The 17,500-nt window shown below is 38.7% G+C and overlaps 1 protein-coding gene across 5 annotated transcripts in view; it reads right to left on the bottom strand.

Annotated features, from left to right (window-relative positions):
- Positions 1-17,500, bottom strand: part of LOC123514824 (leucine-rich repeat neuronal protein 1-like) — a 62,574-nt gene that overhangs the window by 4,388 nt on the left and 40,686 nt on the right. For all 5 annotated transcript variants that reach the window (XM_045273045.1, XM_045273043.1, XM_045273046.1 and 2 more), the window contains 7 exons: positions 14,135-14,266; positions 12,394-12,512; positions 7,610-7,728; positions 6,015-6,270; positions 4,126-4,237; positions 3,396-3,605; positions 1,217-1,395 (listed from right to left, as the gene is read on the bottom strand). In XM_045273045.1, the coding sequence (XP_045128980.1) occupies positions 1,217-1,395; positions 3,396-3,605; positions 4,126-4,237; positions 6,015-6,270; positions 7,610-7,728; positions 12,394-12,512; positions 14,135-14,266 (1,127 nt within the window). The remainder of the gene's footprint in view (positions 1-1,216; positions 1,396-3,395; positions 3,606-4,125; positions 4,238-6,014; positions 6,271-7,609; positions 7,729-12,393; positions 12,513-14,134; positions 14,267-17,500) is intronic.

The raw sequence follows: 17,500 nt of genomic DNA, 5'->3' as shown, positions 1-17,500 counted from the left end.
AAGGGAGCATTAATGGATGTTTTTTTTTTTTTTTTTTTGGTAAGGAAATAAATTTTGGTGAAGTTAGTGTTTTTTTTATTATTATTATTTTCTCTTGACTTTGTTTTGAAGACTGGCACAAGTTGCCCTGTTTCTCGTGCTTGTTTTTTTCTTTTTCATTTCCCTTTTCTAGTGCCTTTCTTGTATAATGAAAAGTAAAGAAAGAACTTTTTTGTTTAATGAATTAAACTTATGAAGAAGTTCAAGAGAAACAAAGGAAGATGGAAAAATGGAAAGATAGAGGACATGAAAGTTATGAAGGAGGTTGAGAAGAATATAAGGTAATGGAGAGGAGTTTGCAAGAAGAGGAGGAGAGGGGGAGAGAAGGAGAAGAGGAGGGAAGAGAAGGACATGGAGCAGAGTTAGCAAGGATAAGAGGAGGAATGAAAAGATTGGAGAAGAAAAAGGAGGAGTTTGCTGAGACAATAGGAAGAGAGGGAGGGAAGAAGGAGGAGGAGAAGAAGAAGAAGAAGAAAGAGGAGGGGAATGAGGAGGAGGGGGCAGAAATTGAAATGATAGTGAAGTGAACAAAGAAGAATAAGGGAAGGAGGATGACCAAAATTGTAAGGACAGTACGAAAGACGATGAAGATGAGAAAGAGGAATAGAGACAAGGAATAAAGAAAAGGAGAATCATGAAGAAGAGAAACGCCACTGTATAAGATTAGATACAAATACAGAAAGTAAAGAAAGAAAAGAGAACGACGTAACTCTCTCTCTCTCTCTCTCTCTCTCTCTCTCTCTCTCTCTCTCTCTCTCTCTCTCTCTCTTTCCTACGATACAACACGTACAGTAAAAAAATATTAAAAGTGAACCTTGTTGCTAGTAACGTGGAATGACACTGAAAACTTGCAGGAAATAATGAAGTTTGACGAAAATTGTATTAAATTACTGTTAACTTCCTCTTGTGTGTTTAAGTAGCAGAGTTAAAATTCATTAAAGTTTTATGTATATTAGTTGGCGCATCCATTCCGGAGAGAGAGAGAGAGAGAGAGAGAGAGAGAGAGAGAGAGAGAGAGAGAGAGAGAGAGAGAGAGAGAGAGAGAGAGAGAGAGAGAGAGAGAGAGAGAGAGAGAGAGATAGCAAATCGTCAAACACACACACTCAAACACACACACACACACACACACACACACACACACACACACACACACACACACACACACACACACACGTACAAGATGGAAAGAGTGGTCTGCGGGTTTTTGTCTTCCAGGTCGGGAATGAGCTTCTCTGCAATCCACTTGGCATTACAATCACATTCCCACGGGTTGTTCTGTAGGTCCACGAACAGCAGATCCAGCCACGGCAGCATTTTCTCCGACAGGGTGCTGAGGCGGTTGTCCTGAAGGTGGATCTGTGCGGGGGAAGGACAGACGTTGAGTGGATGTCACGTGGATTGCAGCTTGTGGGTCTGGGGTTGTGCATGGAGGGAATCAGAGGCAAGGAAGTGAAAGGTTTGGGTTTTGACCAAATCGTGGTTTCATGGTTTGGTTTGTCAATGGAGGCGTTGGCGTAGTGGATAAGATGGTGAGCGTGGGATCAGGCAGACGTCCACGCGTAGATTCGAATCCCACCACGTGCCATCTTGAAATCATGTCATTTGTAGAATAGTTTAAAATTACCTACATGTCACTATGATACCCAGGTTCTAGGTGGAAGTGTTATTGCCTTGCACTAAAGATGCGCTTGGGTGGTGATATGGGACCTAATATTAATCAAATTGCCTGCGCCACTTGTGGGTGGAAGCTGGATAGCAATTCCCATATTCTTCAAGTATACCTACAGGTGTTATAGTCTATATCATAAAAAAAGAGGAAGATCAAGATTTGGTGGTGCTTCCAGTGTTTTGGTTTGCATTCCTAGCTCGTTTAGTAGGGATTGGTATCTTTTTTGATGTTATTAGTGTTCTGGTTCGTCAAGAAAGGACATATGGTGTGTTTTAATGTTTTGTTCTATATATATTTTTTTTTTCGTGGTTCATTAAGGAAGGATTAGCGATGCTTCTAGTGTTTCAGTAACTAGTAGTAATCGGCAGGCAAGAGTAAGTGACTGCTTACAGATTGTTAAGACGATGTTAAGATGAGAGATAATCACTTAAAGATCACTTTTAAAAGCAGCGAAGATAACTAGTTGGGTTCCTATGTGTGTGTGTTTTCGCCTTGTGATGATGCAAGTTCCTTGTAAGCCTATTCCTAGAGCGATAAATAGAAAATAAGGGTTAGCAAGCTTCCAATAGCCGTTACTAGAACCCGTTAATAGTGGCAGAGATAAGAAATCGGAACATGTGATAATACTATGAGTATTACTGGAATAGACGCAGGGTTAACAAAAATTAGTAGAAAATTCTGCTGCTACTGATGATGTTGGTGATGAGGATGATGATAAATTGTTCTAGCAAGTAATTAATAGTTTCTTTAGCGTTTAGGGAAAGACGAGAAAAAGCTGACTAGTGCTTGCCACATTCTTGCTTCACTGGTCAGGTGTAGCAACTGTAGATGATAATATATAAGGTTTATGCTCCATGATAGACGCTGACTAGTGTCTCCCAGTTCATTGGAAGTTACAGATAAGGCCAAGCCACTTCAATTACCGCAGTGTCAATGTCGTTGGATAAAATTTTAACAAACAGGACCAGGTGGTGTTACATTGTTCCAAAAGTTTTCGTTACAATCAGAACAAGCAGAGCTGTGTGTATAGAGATCTTTGATGTGCACTAACCAGATTTGTTCTATGAATACTAACAAACAAATGTATCTTTGGCCCCAGCTTACAGTAGGGGGAGAGAAATTACTAGGCGTGAGTGCACCTATTAACCTTCTGTATGAGAGATGTAGTGCTCTGAAGGGAGGAGAGAGGCTAAGAATGTTGTGAGGGATAAAACAAAGAGCGCGGACACAACAGGGAAGGGAACGCTTCAAGGAACAATGTGGTAAAAGTGTTATAGGAGGTCAAGGGAGGAAAAAATAAGATAGAATATACTCTTGGTGCTGAGTATCTTGAGTGCTGTTCAGTGGCAAGACATGGACTGAGAGGAATCTTATGAATGAAAGAAATCCTCAAGGACAATCTGAAATAGTGGATTACCCATCACAAAACGAGTACAAACAAGCCAGGCCCGGTATTCTAAAACACTATTTACAAAGGCTGCAGAGATAATTAACAGATTTCAAAAGAGCGTTTCATTTGTTAATAATGCAAAAACCTTGTTAATTTTTCGCTAGAACCATAAGGAAACACCCTTGAAACAAACTTCTTTAACTTCCACTAAAGTTTAGTGAAGGTGAGGTGCAGAAATATTTCAGAATATGGTCCCAGTGATCCCGGACGAGTGTTGGCACTGTTGGCCTTCCTCACCTCCTGCAGCGCCAGATCCTTGCCGGGCAGTACCAGGAAGGCCGCTTCATCAATGACGGCGAAGTTAGGGTTGTCTGAGAGGTGCAGCACTTGGAGACTCGAGATACTGGAGAAGGCCTGCTGACCGACACTTCGTAGCCTTGGCAGCGCCGACAACTGCAGAATGCGCAGCGAGTACAGGCCCTCTGGGAAGTCCCCGGCGTCGATCCTCTGTCGTCCAGGACGCAAAGGAAGGGCGTCAGTGTTAACAACATAATTTTTCTGCAGAATTTGGGCATTTTTTCTGGGATCTTGTTTTACATTTTGTCTTCATTGGCTGTCACGTATTTAAGGATTCAAGAGGGATTATATTAATAAATTACAGATAAATTCATAAGATGCATGCTTCCCACATATGTAGACATCACGGACATTGATAATAATCATTCCATAACCAAAACAAAGATATTGATTTACATATCTTCCATTAAGACTACTAATAGCCCTTCAAAGATATCTCCTGATGAAGATTGAGTCTCTCTCTCTCTCTCTCTCTCTCTCTCTCTCTCTCTCTCTCTCTCTCTCTCTCTCTCTCTCTCTCTCTCTCTCTCTCTCTCTCTCTCTCCTAAACATTTCATGCATCTTATGTCCTTTCCTAACCAGTAAACTTCTTTTCCCTCTCCTTCCCTCCCTCCCTCCCTCCCTCACCACCACACCCTTGCTCTCTGTGCCCCCCCTTCCCGGGACTCACGGTGATGGGGTTGGCGTTCAGGTTGAGCTCTTGGAGGGTTCGGGCAAATTTGAGCTCGCTGGAGGGTACTGATGAAAATTTGTTCCCTGCCAACGTCAACACTTTCAGTCTCCTGTGGACGGGGTATGGGTGTTACTGGTGTCAGAAGGCCATGGATGATGTGTTAAAGTGGTAATGGGTAGGATTTCAAAGGTTTGCAGTCATGGTATCGTGATGTCATTGAAATATTGTGTTACCTGTGGTGTCGTCAACGTTAGCTCAGGTTAAGGTGGAGTTATTGTGGTAGTAAAGTGTGTTTTTAGAAGGTTATATAATTAGTTAATAGGGATGCCTTGTTAAAGTTTTGTCTGTTTGTTATGTAAGTGTGTGTATGAAAGGAAATCGTGTCCCCCCTTACAGGTTCTCTTTATCTTGATCTATATATGGGAAACAGACAGAGTAAAGAAAAAAAACATTAAAACATCTGGTAATAATCTATCTATCTGTCTTTCTATCCATCTGTGTCTGTCTGTCCGGCTGTGTCTGTATCTGTCTGCCCATCTATCTATCTATCTATATCATCTATACTTCTGTGTCCGTCTGTGTGTTTATCTGTATGTCTGTCTGTTTGGCTATCTAGTATCGAAAAATCTGTCTATATATTTATCTGTATATCTATTATTATACACCGAAGGCATTACATTAATCCTTTTCTTTTCTTCATTCTTCAGGAGATCTGCGATCCAAGGAACACCTGTGTCCGCCCACCAGCTGGTAACAACTTGAAGCGTCCGGTACGTGGTCACCAAGTTGTTAATGTAGTTTATATTTATCTTGTCTTCACCTAACCTACGACATTCTATGGCAAGCTGCGAAGTGTGCTCTGCTTCATTTTGTTCTCCCGTTACTTTTTCTACGCTTTACATGATCTGAAAACTTGTGTACTTCAAGTTTTTAATATCATTGTTAAATATATATGTAAGAAGACCTTTGTCAATGTGAATAAATAAAAACAATATGTAATTTCATTATAGCGATGTCAGTGTTCGTTTCATGTTGAAATTAAAAGGCGGAGAGCTACCCTTATCGTCACGGTCTGAAATCAGTTGAACGTAAATTTAGTATTATCTTCTCTAATGTCTTTACCGTTTTCTCTTACCACTAAATTTCCACATCCGAATAGTCCGAAGCATGAAGTAGTGACTTGGATGAAGACGAGAGGATTGAGCACTAAAAGAAAATGCTACACTCTGTGGAAGTGACTATGGCAAGTGACAAGACTTCTCACTATGACTCTACACAGGACAGTGTTTGGGTAGCGTGAGCGACTCGCGAGCGTTACAATTGCGAACTATGATATAATCTTGCATATACTCGCAAACAGATTGCCTGGACATTGTATCTACTGAAGGATCAGATTATACTAAACCTCAATGACTCAGACTTCCCTTTCCGTGTTCAGATAGAATCACTATATTACGTATTCTTCAGTCCCTGCAAGGAACCTACAACTGCCTTACGCCAAAATGACAAACTATACCGCATATTCGCTCCTTTCGCTGCGCGTAAGGAGCAATATTACTTATCTTTCACATTGCAAACCCTGGAACTCTTTGCACGCTCTTCTATTTCCCTTTTCTATTACTTGAACTCTTTCAAGAGAGAGGTTTCAAAACACTTATTCTCCACCTTTAGATAATCCATTTGGTAATTCTGTATGGTGACTGATCCCTTAATGTGCTTTTTTTTTTTTTTTTTGAGGGGGCGGCTTCTTTTTTTGTTGGCCTTGAGTAGTGGCCTCTTACATAAAAAAGATAATACATATACTGCATGTCAACCTCCTTATATTGCATCATTTGCCTTTTTATACAACTTGTTTACTCGATATACCGAACATCCCTTTTCTGTACCTGAGGTTAGAGAGGAAGTGGTTAGGCAGGCGCTCGATGTCAGTCTGGGAGAGGTCCAGCTCTTCCAGGGACGTGAGCTCGTTGATCGCTGTGGCCATGCCAATGGAGATGTCCCGCACGGGGTTGTTAGATAGGAAGAGCCGCTTGAGGTAAGGCAGGTGTTTGAAGGCGTGGCTGTCCAGAGTCTCCAGGTAGTTGTAGCTCAGGTCCAGCTCTTCCAGCCCCAGTGGGAATGGGTGTGTGTCGTTGTAGTATCCTGTGGGCAGTAGTGGTGGTGGTAATGGTGAAGTGGTAGTGGTGATGGTGGTGAAGCATTAGTGAGATGGTAGTGTGGCAGTGGTGATGGTGGTGGTAAGGTGGTGTTAATAGCTGTGATATTAGTGGTGACAATGGAGCTAATAGAAATAACGAATAGGAACAAAATTGGTTGTCTGTACATTCAAAGAAATAATGAAAAAATAACCAACACAACAGTTACACAATATCTGATGATGTCTTGCAGTGAAATAAACAATATACGTAAGTATAACAGAAGAACATAAGAAAATGAGGGAAACTGCTTACAAGTGGCAGTCTGTGTATGAACATGCTTACGTATGTACCTATTTCCACCATCATCCCTGTCCATTGATTTGTCCAATCTTCTTTTAAAGCTCCTTATTGACTTAGCACTACTATTACAAGCTAGTCACTGAGTCAGTTCCATTCAACAGCCACTCTATTAAAGAACCAGTTCCTTCTTATCTCTTTCTTACACCTAAGGTTTTCAAGTTTGATTACATAATTTCTGGTTCTATCTATCCTGGCTACTGATCCTAAGAACTACTCATCCCCCTTTACTTGAAACTAACAAATATGACACGAATTTCTTAAACACCTGAATGGCTCTGTAACAGTAATGCCCCGAGGTGAACACGGCCTCCTTAGGGCTGTATCATTCACTCATAAAGCGCCACGGAGACTTCTATAGAAGTCATCACACGAGCAGCAAGGAGTAACACTTGTTTATTCATTAGAGAGAGAGAGAGAGAGAGAGAGAGAGAGAGAGAGAGAGAGAGAGAGAGAGAGAGAGAGAGAGACGTCATAACACGACACGACAAAATAAGACAAGCCCAAACCAGAGAAACTATGTGAAGAGGAGTAGATCACAGGGAAGTCTCAAATCTGGGATAATATTTTTCCTAATAATTGACGTTTGAAGTGGTGGGGAAGTGACAGAGGAGGAGGATCTCAGGATGTGTGGCGAAGAAGGCTGGAGAATGGAGTGTGTATGTAGTAGAGACCTTTACTGTGGTTGTGGGGAGTGATTGGGCCGGGGAATGAATGTATAGACTAGAGAGATGGAGAGGTATGAAAGGTAATTAGGGGAAAGAAGAACGTTATAGTATCGTTGTAGTGGAAAAGAGAAATAACATGTGTATTGAATGAATGGGAGAAGTATGAACAGAGAGAGAGAGAGAGAGAGAGAGAGAGAGAGAGAGAGAGAGAGAGAGAGAGAAAGGAGTACGCCACAAAAAAACGATGATGAAAGAAGGAAGAAAAAATCAAGAGAGTAGCAGTGAAAAAAATCAAATACGTAAAATGAGAACTCCTACCTTTAAACACATTTTCCTTCAGTGCCTTCCCCGTGAGGTTGTTGCCCTGCAGAACAAGTTGCTTCAGGTGGGGCAGATCCATGAAAGCTTCGTCGGCTATACTGACAATTTGGTTCTTCCTGCAGGAGAGGAAATGGGTTAGGAAGGAGGAATTTAATAGAGGACTGAAAGGGAAGGAATAAATGGTTTAGACGGCCCCTAGACGTTCAATATTATTGCGCAATATTTTGGTTTGCGCAATATAATTGATCGTGTGTAGGCAATATTGAAAGGTTGTGCAATATATTGTGTGATTTTCAAAAACTTGAACATATATTGCGCAAACGGGATAATATTGTGACGTCTGTTGTGCATCCCTCCAGACTGTTGGCTATATTTTGCAATATCCTGTCAGTTTCTCTCCAGCGGTTGTGTGAGGTGTTTGTCTCTCTCTCTCTTGCTTTTTTCGATTTCAGGAGCAACCAAAGCAAGGAGTTCATCAAATAATTCTCCGTTCATTCGTGCAAAGTTGCGGAAATCATATGGTTCAATTACTATCAGTTCATTGAGTAATTTTTCGTGGGTGAACTTCTCCCTATCAATAAACCACTGTTTGGCCCATTTTCTACCCTTCTGCGAGCCTTTTTTCTTCCCTTTCTTACGACTTGCTGCCACAGCAATCATCACGCAACACAATTCAGAGTCAACATGTTGACGTTATGAAGTTCTGGCAGGGACTGAGTGTTTGCAAAATGTGGTTGTATGTCTATGCTCACGATTGCGCAATATATTGCACAACCTTCAATATCGCCTCCATACGGTACAATCTTTTGCACAAACCAAAATATTGTACAATAATAGTGACCGTCTAGGGGCCACCGTCAAAATATTGTGCAAGCCACATTGCGCAATAATATTGAACGTCTAGGGTATTAAAAAGGAAAGTCACTAGGAACTGAGAGAAATAAGAAAGGGACAGTAATGATATGCAATGGAGTGAGATGGTGATTATATGGATAGTGGATGTAAAAGTAGAACAAATTAGTAACTGACGAAACATTTGTGCAAAGCTACTTAATAGGGTCCCCAGAGAATGTTACGTTTTTAAGCCATACTCGTATACGAATTAAAATGTTATTTGAGGCATCCCAGCTTGAGTTTAAGTAAGCGGTGAAGGGGAAGAGTCTTTCGTTGTACTATCCTTTCCCTTTACCAGTGTTAGGTAAAGAGGTCAAGATAACTTTCAGTCTGGTTATCCTATATAATCCTACAGATTAAAAGATATATATATATATATATATATATATATATATATATATATATATATATATATATATATATATATATATATATATATATATATATATATAGAGAGAGAGAGAGAGAGAGAGAGAGAGAGAGAGAGAGAGAGAGAGAGAGAGAGAGAGAGAGAGAGAGAGAGAGAGAGAGAGAGAGAGAGAGAGAGAGAGAGAGAGAGAGAGAGAGAGAGAGAGTGCTAATAGTTGGTTGAAGGAAGCGAGTTCATCAATAAGCTAATCGGAGGGGATGAAGCGAAAGGAAAGAACTACCTTAGAGAATGAAGAACAGTAATAACTATGTTTAAGTAGCGAGCAAAAGAAGGATTGTACAAGGGAAGCTTCCTCTTCAGGCAACTTCCTTTTACTAGTGAGGCTGGTTGGAGAAACTGTAAAGGGGTTTATACAAGGAATGAGACATAAGAGTAGAAAATATGAGCATGAAAATTAATGTAACCCTTAGGTGTGAGAAGACAAGAATGCTAAATGTCGGTGGTGGGCTGTGTGGTATATTAACACAGATGTTTGAAGACCAAGTTCCACGGTTCACTTTCTGTGATAAGAGATAGGTAGTGTCTGAAACCAAAATGACGGTGATGAATTGTTAGAATTTTCATGATAACCGTTTTATCAAGACAAGAGTAATGGCGGTGACCGATGTGTGACGCAGCTTTCCTTCTCTTTATGTCAGTAGCACTGCAGAATCTTTATCCTTTACGTAGCATAATTAATCCGGGAAAATATACTGATGGCACAATACTATGCTGAATAAATAAAGATACCTTGTTCATCTACATAAGAGCAATGGCAATATTGAATAATTTGTAGCATCTTTAACTTTCTTGCTGCAAAAACCAAATGTGCCTCTCAATAATAGGAAATGTTTTCCTTGAGATTTTCAACGCACTTCCGTCATTATATGTATAACCTTACAGTGCTTCCCTGCTCAGCACTCCTGTAAACCAGTACCATCTGCACCAATACACTAGGTTCTCTTCACCTGTCGCCATAGATACCGGTATTTTGTACGGAACTTCGTACTCATTGTGTGCTCCTCAGGTGTTTTCACCCCTGAGGCTTGATTGGCTACAGAGATCTTTTATAGCAGTCTACGCAGTAGAGAGAGAGAGAGAGAGAGAGAGAGAGAGAGAGAGAGAGAGTGGGGGAGGGGAGAGACTTTCAATATATGATATTGATAGTTGGGTAAATAAAAACTCAAATAGTGCTGATTCATGAAACACTGAATGCATCCCACCGAATTGTGTGTATCATCGTGGAATTTCCTCCATGGTAGTTACTGCTGATGATATTGTGTTAGAGGTAAGGACTGCATATCCTTTTTCGTCTCCATCATCATCATCATCATCATCATCATCATCATCATATTCATCACCGTTATCACCTGTACTTGCCCATCCTGACAAACTTCTTTGACTTCTTTCTCTCTCTCTCTCTCTCTCTCTCTCTCTCTCTCTCTCTCTCTCTCTCTCTCTCTCTCTCTCTCTCTCTCTCTCTCTATATATATATATATATATATATATATATATATATATATATATATATATATATATATATATATATATATATATATATATATATATATATATATATATATATATATATATATATATATATATATATATATATATATATATATATATATTTAGTTCTCTGCCTGACTTGCCTTCTTTTTTTTTTTACTCTAGATTGAAAATGATAGAGGAAAGCTAGAGATCTGAAATTTTGTTCACTTATAAACAATCTTTTAATAGCTTGCTTACAAGTTTCAGAATATCTTGTACCATGCTTTCTCCGATTCAAAGAACTTGAATTAGAAGTAAGTGAATAAGACTGAACCAATTTGCACAACGGGTTACTCAATGCCTCTCCATTAAAGATTATCTCCCAAGGGAATCCACGAGGACATTTTGACCACACTAGTGGACAATGCTCCTTCCTACATAATTAAAAATGGGCAGTTTAATTTTAATGTGGTAGGGAAAGTTTGAAAGATGACCCACGTAAAGGAAAGCCTTCTATGATGATCACTCAGGTAAAACAGATAATTAACAAATTTTTTATAATGATCGTCATATGTCAATGAATCACTCTACACTTCATTATCCAACAATTGAGTACCTTGAACGAATGAGTTGTGACAAGTATAATCGACGATCTCCTTATTATTGAATTTTTTGGTAAATGGCTCCCAAAGTTTCGCCTTCATTAAGAATGGTTTCGCCAGGTGTCCAAGGACAATCTCCGACTATTTTATGCGGATCTAGAGAGATTCTTGTAAAGATTTTATCACCATGGATGTGACTTGTGTCCTCCACTCTAATCAATCAGAGACCAAACAACAATCAAATTAGAGTGAGCATCCTAAGTTTCCAACTGCAAAAAAGACGAAGGCATTGATGTCTGTTAGGAAGGTGATGGCTCAGGAGTTTTGGGATTCTGAAGGTGTTTCAATGGTGGACTACTTAGCAAAGTGCTACTATTACTTTGATTTATTGATGCCATTAAAAGAGGAAATTAGAATAAAAGGCCGGTGTAACTCTTGCTTTGAATTACTTGATTATATAGAGGACCAGGATTTAACTTCTTATAAAATGGGAATTCAGATGCTACATGATCGCTGAACTAATTGTGTGAATTTCCAAGGGAATTATGTTGAAAAGAACGTGCAAAGTCTTATTTCAGTTATTTCTTATATTTTGGCCAGGAACCGTTCATCTGCAATTCGTATCTGTCCATCATCTACTTGTTGGTTGTCAGGAATTCAATATTGACTCACTACTTTTGTTATGAGTATTCACTCATCACTTTTCCTTCTTCCTTCTTTGATTGACTGACTTGACTAGTGAACAGAATGTTGTTGTTGTTTTTTTCTTAATTTTTCAAGATATGTTTTATGGAATATGGATCTGGCATACGGCAACAAAAATATTAAAGGCGTTGCTCTCTAAAGAGTATAATTTGAAAGGATTATCTAAGATTTGAGAAGTGTTGTGAAACCACATCGGTTATATTAACACAACGACCACTGCAATAGTAATGATAGTAATAATAACGATAACAATAATTATTATGATAATATTGATAATAGTAATAAGGAGAATAATAATAATAATATCAATAATAATAATAGTAATAATAATAATAATAATAATAATAATAATAATATTAATAATAATAATAATAATAGTGATAATAATAATAATAATAATAATAATGATAATTGTAAAGATAATAACAATGATTCATTATGATAGTAGTGATAACAGTAAAAATGATATTCAATTAAGAATACAGAGACTTTGTCTAGTGCTTGTCTAAAGTGAAATGAAAAAGAAACACAAATTTAAAAGATTAAAAGAAATAGTAATTCAACTTAATATAAGAGAGAGAGAGAGAGAGAGAGAGAGAGAGAGAGAGAGAGAGAGGTGGGGGTGGGGGGTTGTCCACCAGTACCACCACTAACACCATCACCATCACCATCAGACTCACTTCAATACGAGGGTCACCAGCTGCGTCACATTTGCGAACTTGCCGACTTGGTGGATCACGTTCTGGGAGAGGTCGAGGCGCACCGGCAGCGTGAAGACATCTTTACTCATGTCCGGGATCTGTGGAGGGCGCGGGGAGTCAGTGAAGCAGTATGGTGAAGGATGGCGAGTGCAGGACTGAGGTCAGGAGTCACGCTACTAATTCCTGTTTGAGATTCACTTCCTTCCTGTTTGTCTGTCTGTCTGTCTGTCTGTCTGTCTGTCTGTCTCTCTCTCTCTCTCTCTCTCTCTCTCTCTCTCTCTCTCTCTCTCTCTCTCTCTCTCTCTCTCTCTCGTGCGTCTCTTTGTCTCTCAGTGTCTCTCTGTCTCTCTCTCTCTCTCTCTCTCTCTCTCTCTCTCTCTCTCTCTCTCTCTCTCTCTCTCTCTCTCTCTCTCTCTCTCTTTCATCTGACGCTCGTTTCAGCGCGGCAAGTTTCTGTCACGGGTGGGCTAAACGGGTCTGACACCCTGACGATAATGGGATGGAGAGGTAGTGAAAGGGGGAGGAAGGTCATGGAATTATCGTGGCGTGTGCTATCAAGGGGTCAGGGACGAAGGGATAAAACTGGTTCAACTTCATAAGTGGAGATTACGGGTTAATGTTATAGACCACTTGGCAGGGATGATTTAGAGTCAGCAGGTGCGCGTGGTGGAGGTGAGGGAGAGGGAGGTAGAGTAGTGGTGGCAGGCAGTGGTCGGGTTAGCATTTCACAGCTCTGGGTTATTGATTCATAAAGGGATAATTGGTGTGGTGAGGGAGGTATGAGGAGGGAAGGTATGTCTGGTTTGCTGCCACATGTCTAAATATCTTTTTGAATATATATGTAGGAAAGCCGGGTGAAGAATAAAAGAGGGGCTTAAAGAATGAAGAATGGAAAGGAAAAAAATGAAGATCGAGAGGCACAATACATACATCTGGAGAGCATCAGATGCGGTGGATACCGGAACTAGAACTAACTAAAACCATGATCGTGGTCATTTACGTACTAAAAGTGACCTTTTACATTATTTTAGGAGCATAAAAGACTAAGGAAAGCAACATTAAACAATCAGAAAACATTTCCATCCATGACTCCCTTCCATGAATTGCAAGAATATATATAGAATTAATGAATAGTCATCTCAAATAATGTCATATCTCATTTTAAAAGGGACATCCTGATACTGATTTTAACTGGTGTGAAAGAAAATCACTGATAGGTAAGCGTTGAGAGCATATAAAACTAAAGCACAAAGTAATAAGTGGTCCGTAAGCGCTTTCTTAAATAAGTAACAATAAATCAATACAATACAATGTTTGTTACTGCTTGTGCTTTGAGGGCTCTTACAAGATAGCAATCACATACCAACTTTACTATTCTCTCGTATCATTTAAAGACAAGGGACAGTGTAATTTTTAGCTGTTGTAAGGTGATTGTTGTGACGGTGTTGCATCATTAAGAGCTTTGATAGAAGATTAAACAAATTTAAGAATGAAAATAATAGGTGGATATAGGTAAGAATATTTCATACAGGCCTGTCACGTGTAGCCTGATGGCTTCTTCCAGCTATCATTTACTTAGGTTTTCGTGTATTCAATGATGGCTTTCAGTACACTACACTGAAGTCTGAGAGCACCAAACCACTCGGCCCTACTCAACTGCATAATGAATGGCGCGCGCCCATGCACACACACACACACACACACACACACACACACACACCTGGCTCATCATGGTGTTGGTGCAGTCCACGTCCAGGGGTATAGTCGTGATACAGTCACACTTGCTGCAAATTGGGGACTCCATGACCTGTCCCGCTGCCGCCGCTACCGCCACCAGCACAAGCACCCACGCCTGGTGAAGAGGAAACACTGGTTCAATGATTGAATAAGAGTGCAATAACGGGATCACACAGGCAAAGCTCCGCGAATGTCCAGGATGCAAAAGAGAAATAATAATAATAATGCAGTAAAGTAAATAGAAAAATAGGTACAGGTTGAGAAGCTAAAGAAAGTAGTAGTATTTTTCTCTACTTATAAATAAATAAGAAAAGTTGGTGTATTTATCTGATGTTTTTATTTACCGTTTCAGTAACATACTACTATTAAAAATTTCTATAATGTTCGGAAAAAGAATTATAATAGTTTATGTCTAAAATTTCTCATTTTCTTCCAATTCAGATGAGAGAGACTAAAAATACTTGCAGTAACTAAAATATATGTTATCTTCTGTATTATATTCATAATTCAATACAGCACTAGTTCAAGGAGAAGGTGAGTTAAAACACTTCACTAACTAAGAAAGAGTCCACGATTCTAAGATAGATTAGCTAGACTTTAACATTACCAGATGGAAAATACGCTCATGAAAATGTAACTTATCATGTCTTTGTCCACTGAAAATATATGAGATATGAACAACAAAGCGTCTAATAATAGTCTCACGTCTAATACAAACTTAATATACCGTAGAACCCACATAGCAATCTCAGTCTCAGTCGTTGAGTGGAAGATAACATGATAATACACCTGAGTAATGCAATCCTAATCAGTACATCATAATATTATAAAGGAAACACGACCCTAATGAACACCTGTACTAGAGAGCGAGCAGCGAGACTTACGCAAGGGGACCGTGAGAAGGGCGGACATTCAGGTACAAATGTCAGGTGAGGATGAGAAAAAACGCAACTTCTCGAACCATGAGCCGGTGAAAGGATGAGACTTGACTAGCTACGTAGCTTGTGATTGTGGTGGTCTTGTGTGTGTGTGTGTGTGTGTGTGTTTGCTCTCAATCTTTTGAGATTGCCTATTTGTTTGTCTCTATTGATGTGTGACGTATTCTTTGTTTATTTATTTATTTATCTATCTATCTATCTTATAACTGATATTCCTTCTATCTATCTATCTATCTATCTATCTATCTATCTATATCTATCTATCTATCTATCTATCTCTCTATCTATACATATATATATATATATATATATATATATATATATATATATATATATATATATATATATATATATATATATATATATATATATATATGAATTATTTTGTAACTGCACCATTCTTACTTGATCTAGATATTTATCTCTCCATCTGTCTATCTTGCTATCCATTTATTTTCTAATTGGTATTTTTCTTTCTTTTTAAATATCTATCCCATCTGTATTCATCCATTTATTCCGTAACTGTGGTATTCTTCTTTTCTGTCTATGTAAATATGTATCTATTTATCCATCTATCTATATCTGTCTATCTATCTATCTAATTAATTCACCAGTTTCCGTGTGCCTCCAGTAACGCAGATTATATACACCTGTGACAGAAAACAACGTCACACACTGCCAATAAAGATACACTCACAAAGCAAAAAAACATACACTCGAGCATCATCCATCCAGCCGTCTCGTCTCCGGTGCGTGTTTGAACGTGTTTTGTTTTTAATTTAAAATGAGAAGTGTACGAACGTTTGGCCTGCATTTCAGTTTTATAGTTTTTGTTTGCAAATTAGCAATATATTTATTTTTACTCTTATTTCCAGCACGAGGGAGATTCCTGCCAAAAGATAAGAGGATTTTGTAATAGTCTCCCTCCATTTTTTTTTTCTATTCTTATTCTTGTTGATTTCTTTTCCTCCTCCTCCTCCTCCTCCTCCTCCTCCTCCTCCTCCTCCTCCTCCTCCTCCTCCTCCTGATACTACTACTACTACTACTACTACTACTACTACTACTACTACTACTACTACTACTACTACTACTACTACTACTACTACTACTACTACTACTACTAGTAATATAAATTGTTATATGTATTGCTGTTGTTATTGTTGTTGTTGTTGTTTTAAAAATGAAAATACCAGAGCACAATCTTTTTCACTAAATGTGACTCTTCCAATCTCGATTTTTTCCTTGCAAAACAAATATATATATATATATATATATATATATATATATATATATATATATATATATATATATATATATATATATATATATATATATATATATATATATATATATATATATATATATATATATATATATATATATATATATATATATATGATAGTAATAATAATAATAATAAATAATAATAATAATAATAATAATAATAATAATAATAATAATAATAATAATAATAATAATAATAATAATAACAATAATGGACAAACAGGTAAGAAGTGAACATTGATACAAAGAAAAAAAATGTGAAAGTAACAGCAAATATCAGACCTGAAACTTTTATTTCCTCCGTGAACGTCAAAAGAATAAATGCGTAAAAAACACATAGGTTACTTTAGAGCTGGCAACATTCTCACTGAACCAAACGGCAATCAAGCAACAGATGGCGCTACCTTTGTAGTTTCTGGGACAAATCACTGGCTGGATATGGTACTATTGTCTAGACTTCTGTAATCTGCCTTGGTTCTCGCTGACAAAGTGTGTGTGTGTGTGTGTGTGTGTGTTTCACTGTTTGATCTGCTGCAGTCTCTGACGAGACAGCCAGACGTTATCCTACGGAACGAGCTCAGAGCTCATTATTTCCGATCTTCGGATAAGCCTGAGACCAGGCACACACACACACCGGGACAACAAGGTCACAACTCCTCGATTTACATCCCGTACCTACTCACTGCTAGGTGAACAGGGGCTACACGTGAAAGGAGACACACCCAAATATCTCCACCCGGCCGGGGAATCGAATCCCGGTCCTCTGGCTTGTGAAACCAGCGCTCTAACCACTGAGCTACCGGGCGTGTGTGTGTGTGTGTGTGTGTGTGTGTTTCATCATATATCTTTCCCTTTATTTGTGCTTCTTTATCAATTACTGCTATTATTGTTTCCGACCAGCACTGTATTTCTTTTTTGTAGCAGCGGTGGTTCAGCGGCGGCCCAAGATGTGATTAAATAATGTAGGTAACAAAGGGTAACAATCGATGAGACAAGGAAGAAAGGATACAAAGACTGAAAAGCAGCGAAAGAGTAGGAGGTTGAGAGTATTGAACCTGCTGTTGTAGGTCACACAGGACAGGGGAGATTAAAAAGATGTCAGTCAGTAAAGGAAGATGACTCGTGTA

This window comes from Portunus trituberculatus, chromosome 38 (genome assembly GCF_017591435.1).
Source record: "Portunus trituberculatus isolate SZX2019 chromosome 38, ASM1759143v1, whole genome shotgun sequence".
Taxonomy (NCBI): Eukaryota; Metazoa; Arthropoda; class Malacostraca; order Decapoda; family Portunidae; genus Portunus; species Portunus trituberculatus.
This window is presented reverse-complemented; position numbering and strand designations above follow the sequence as displayed.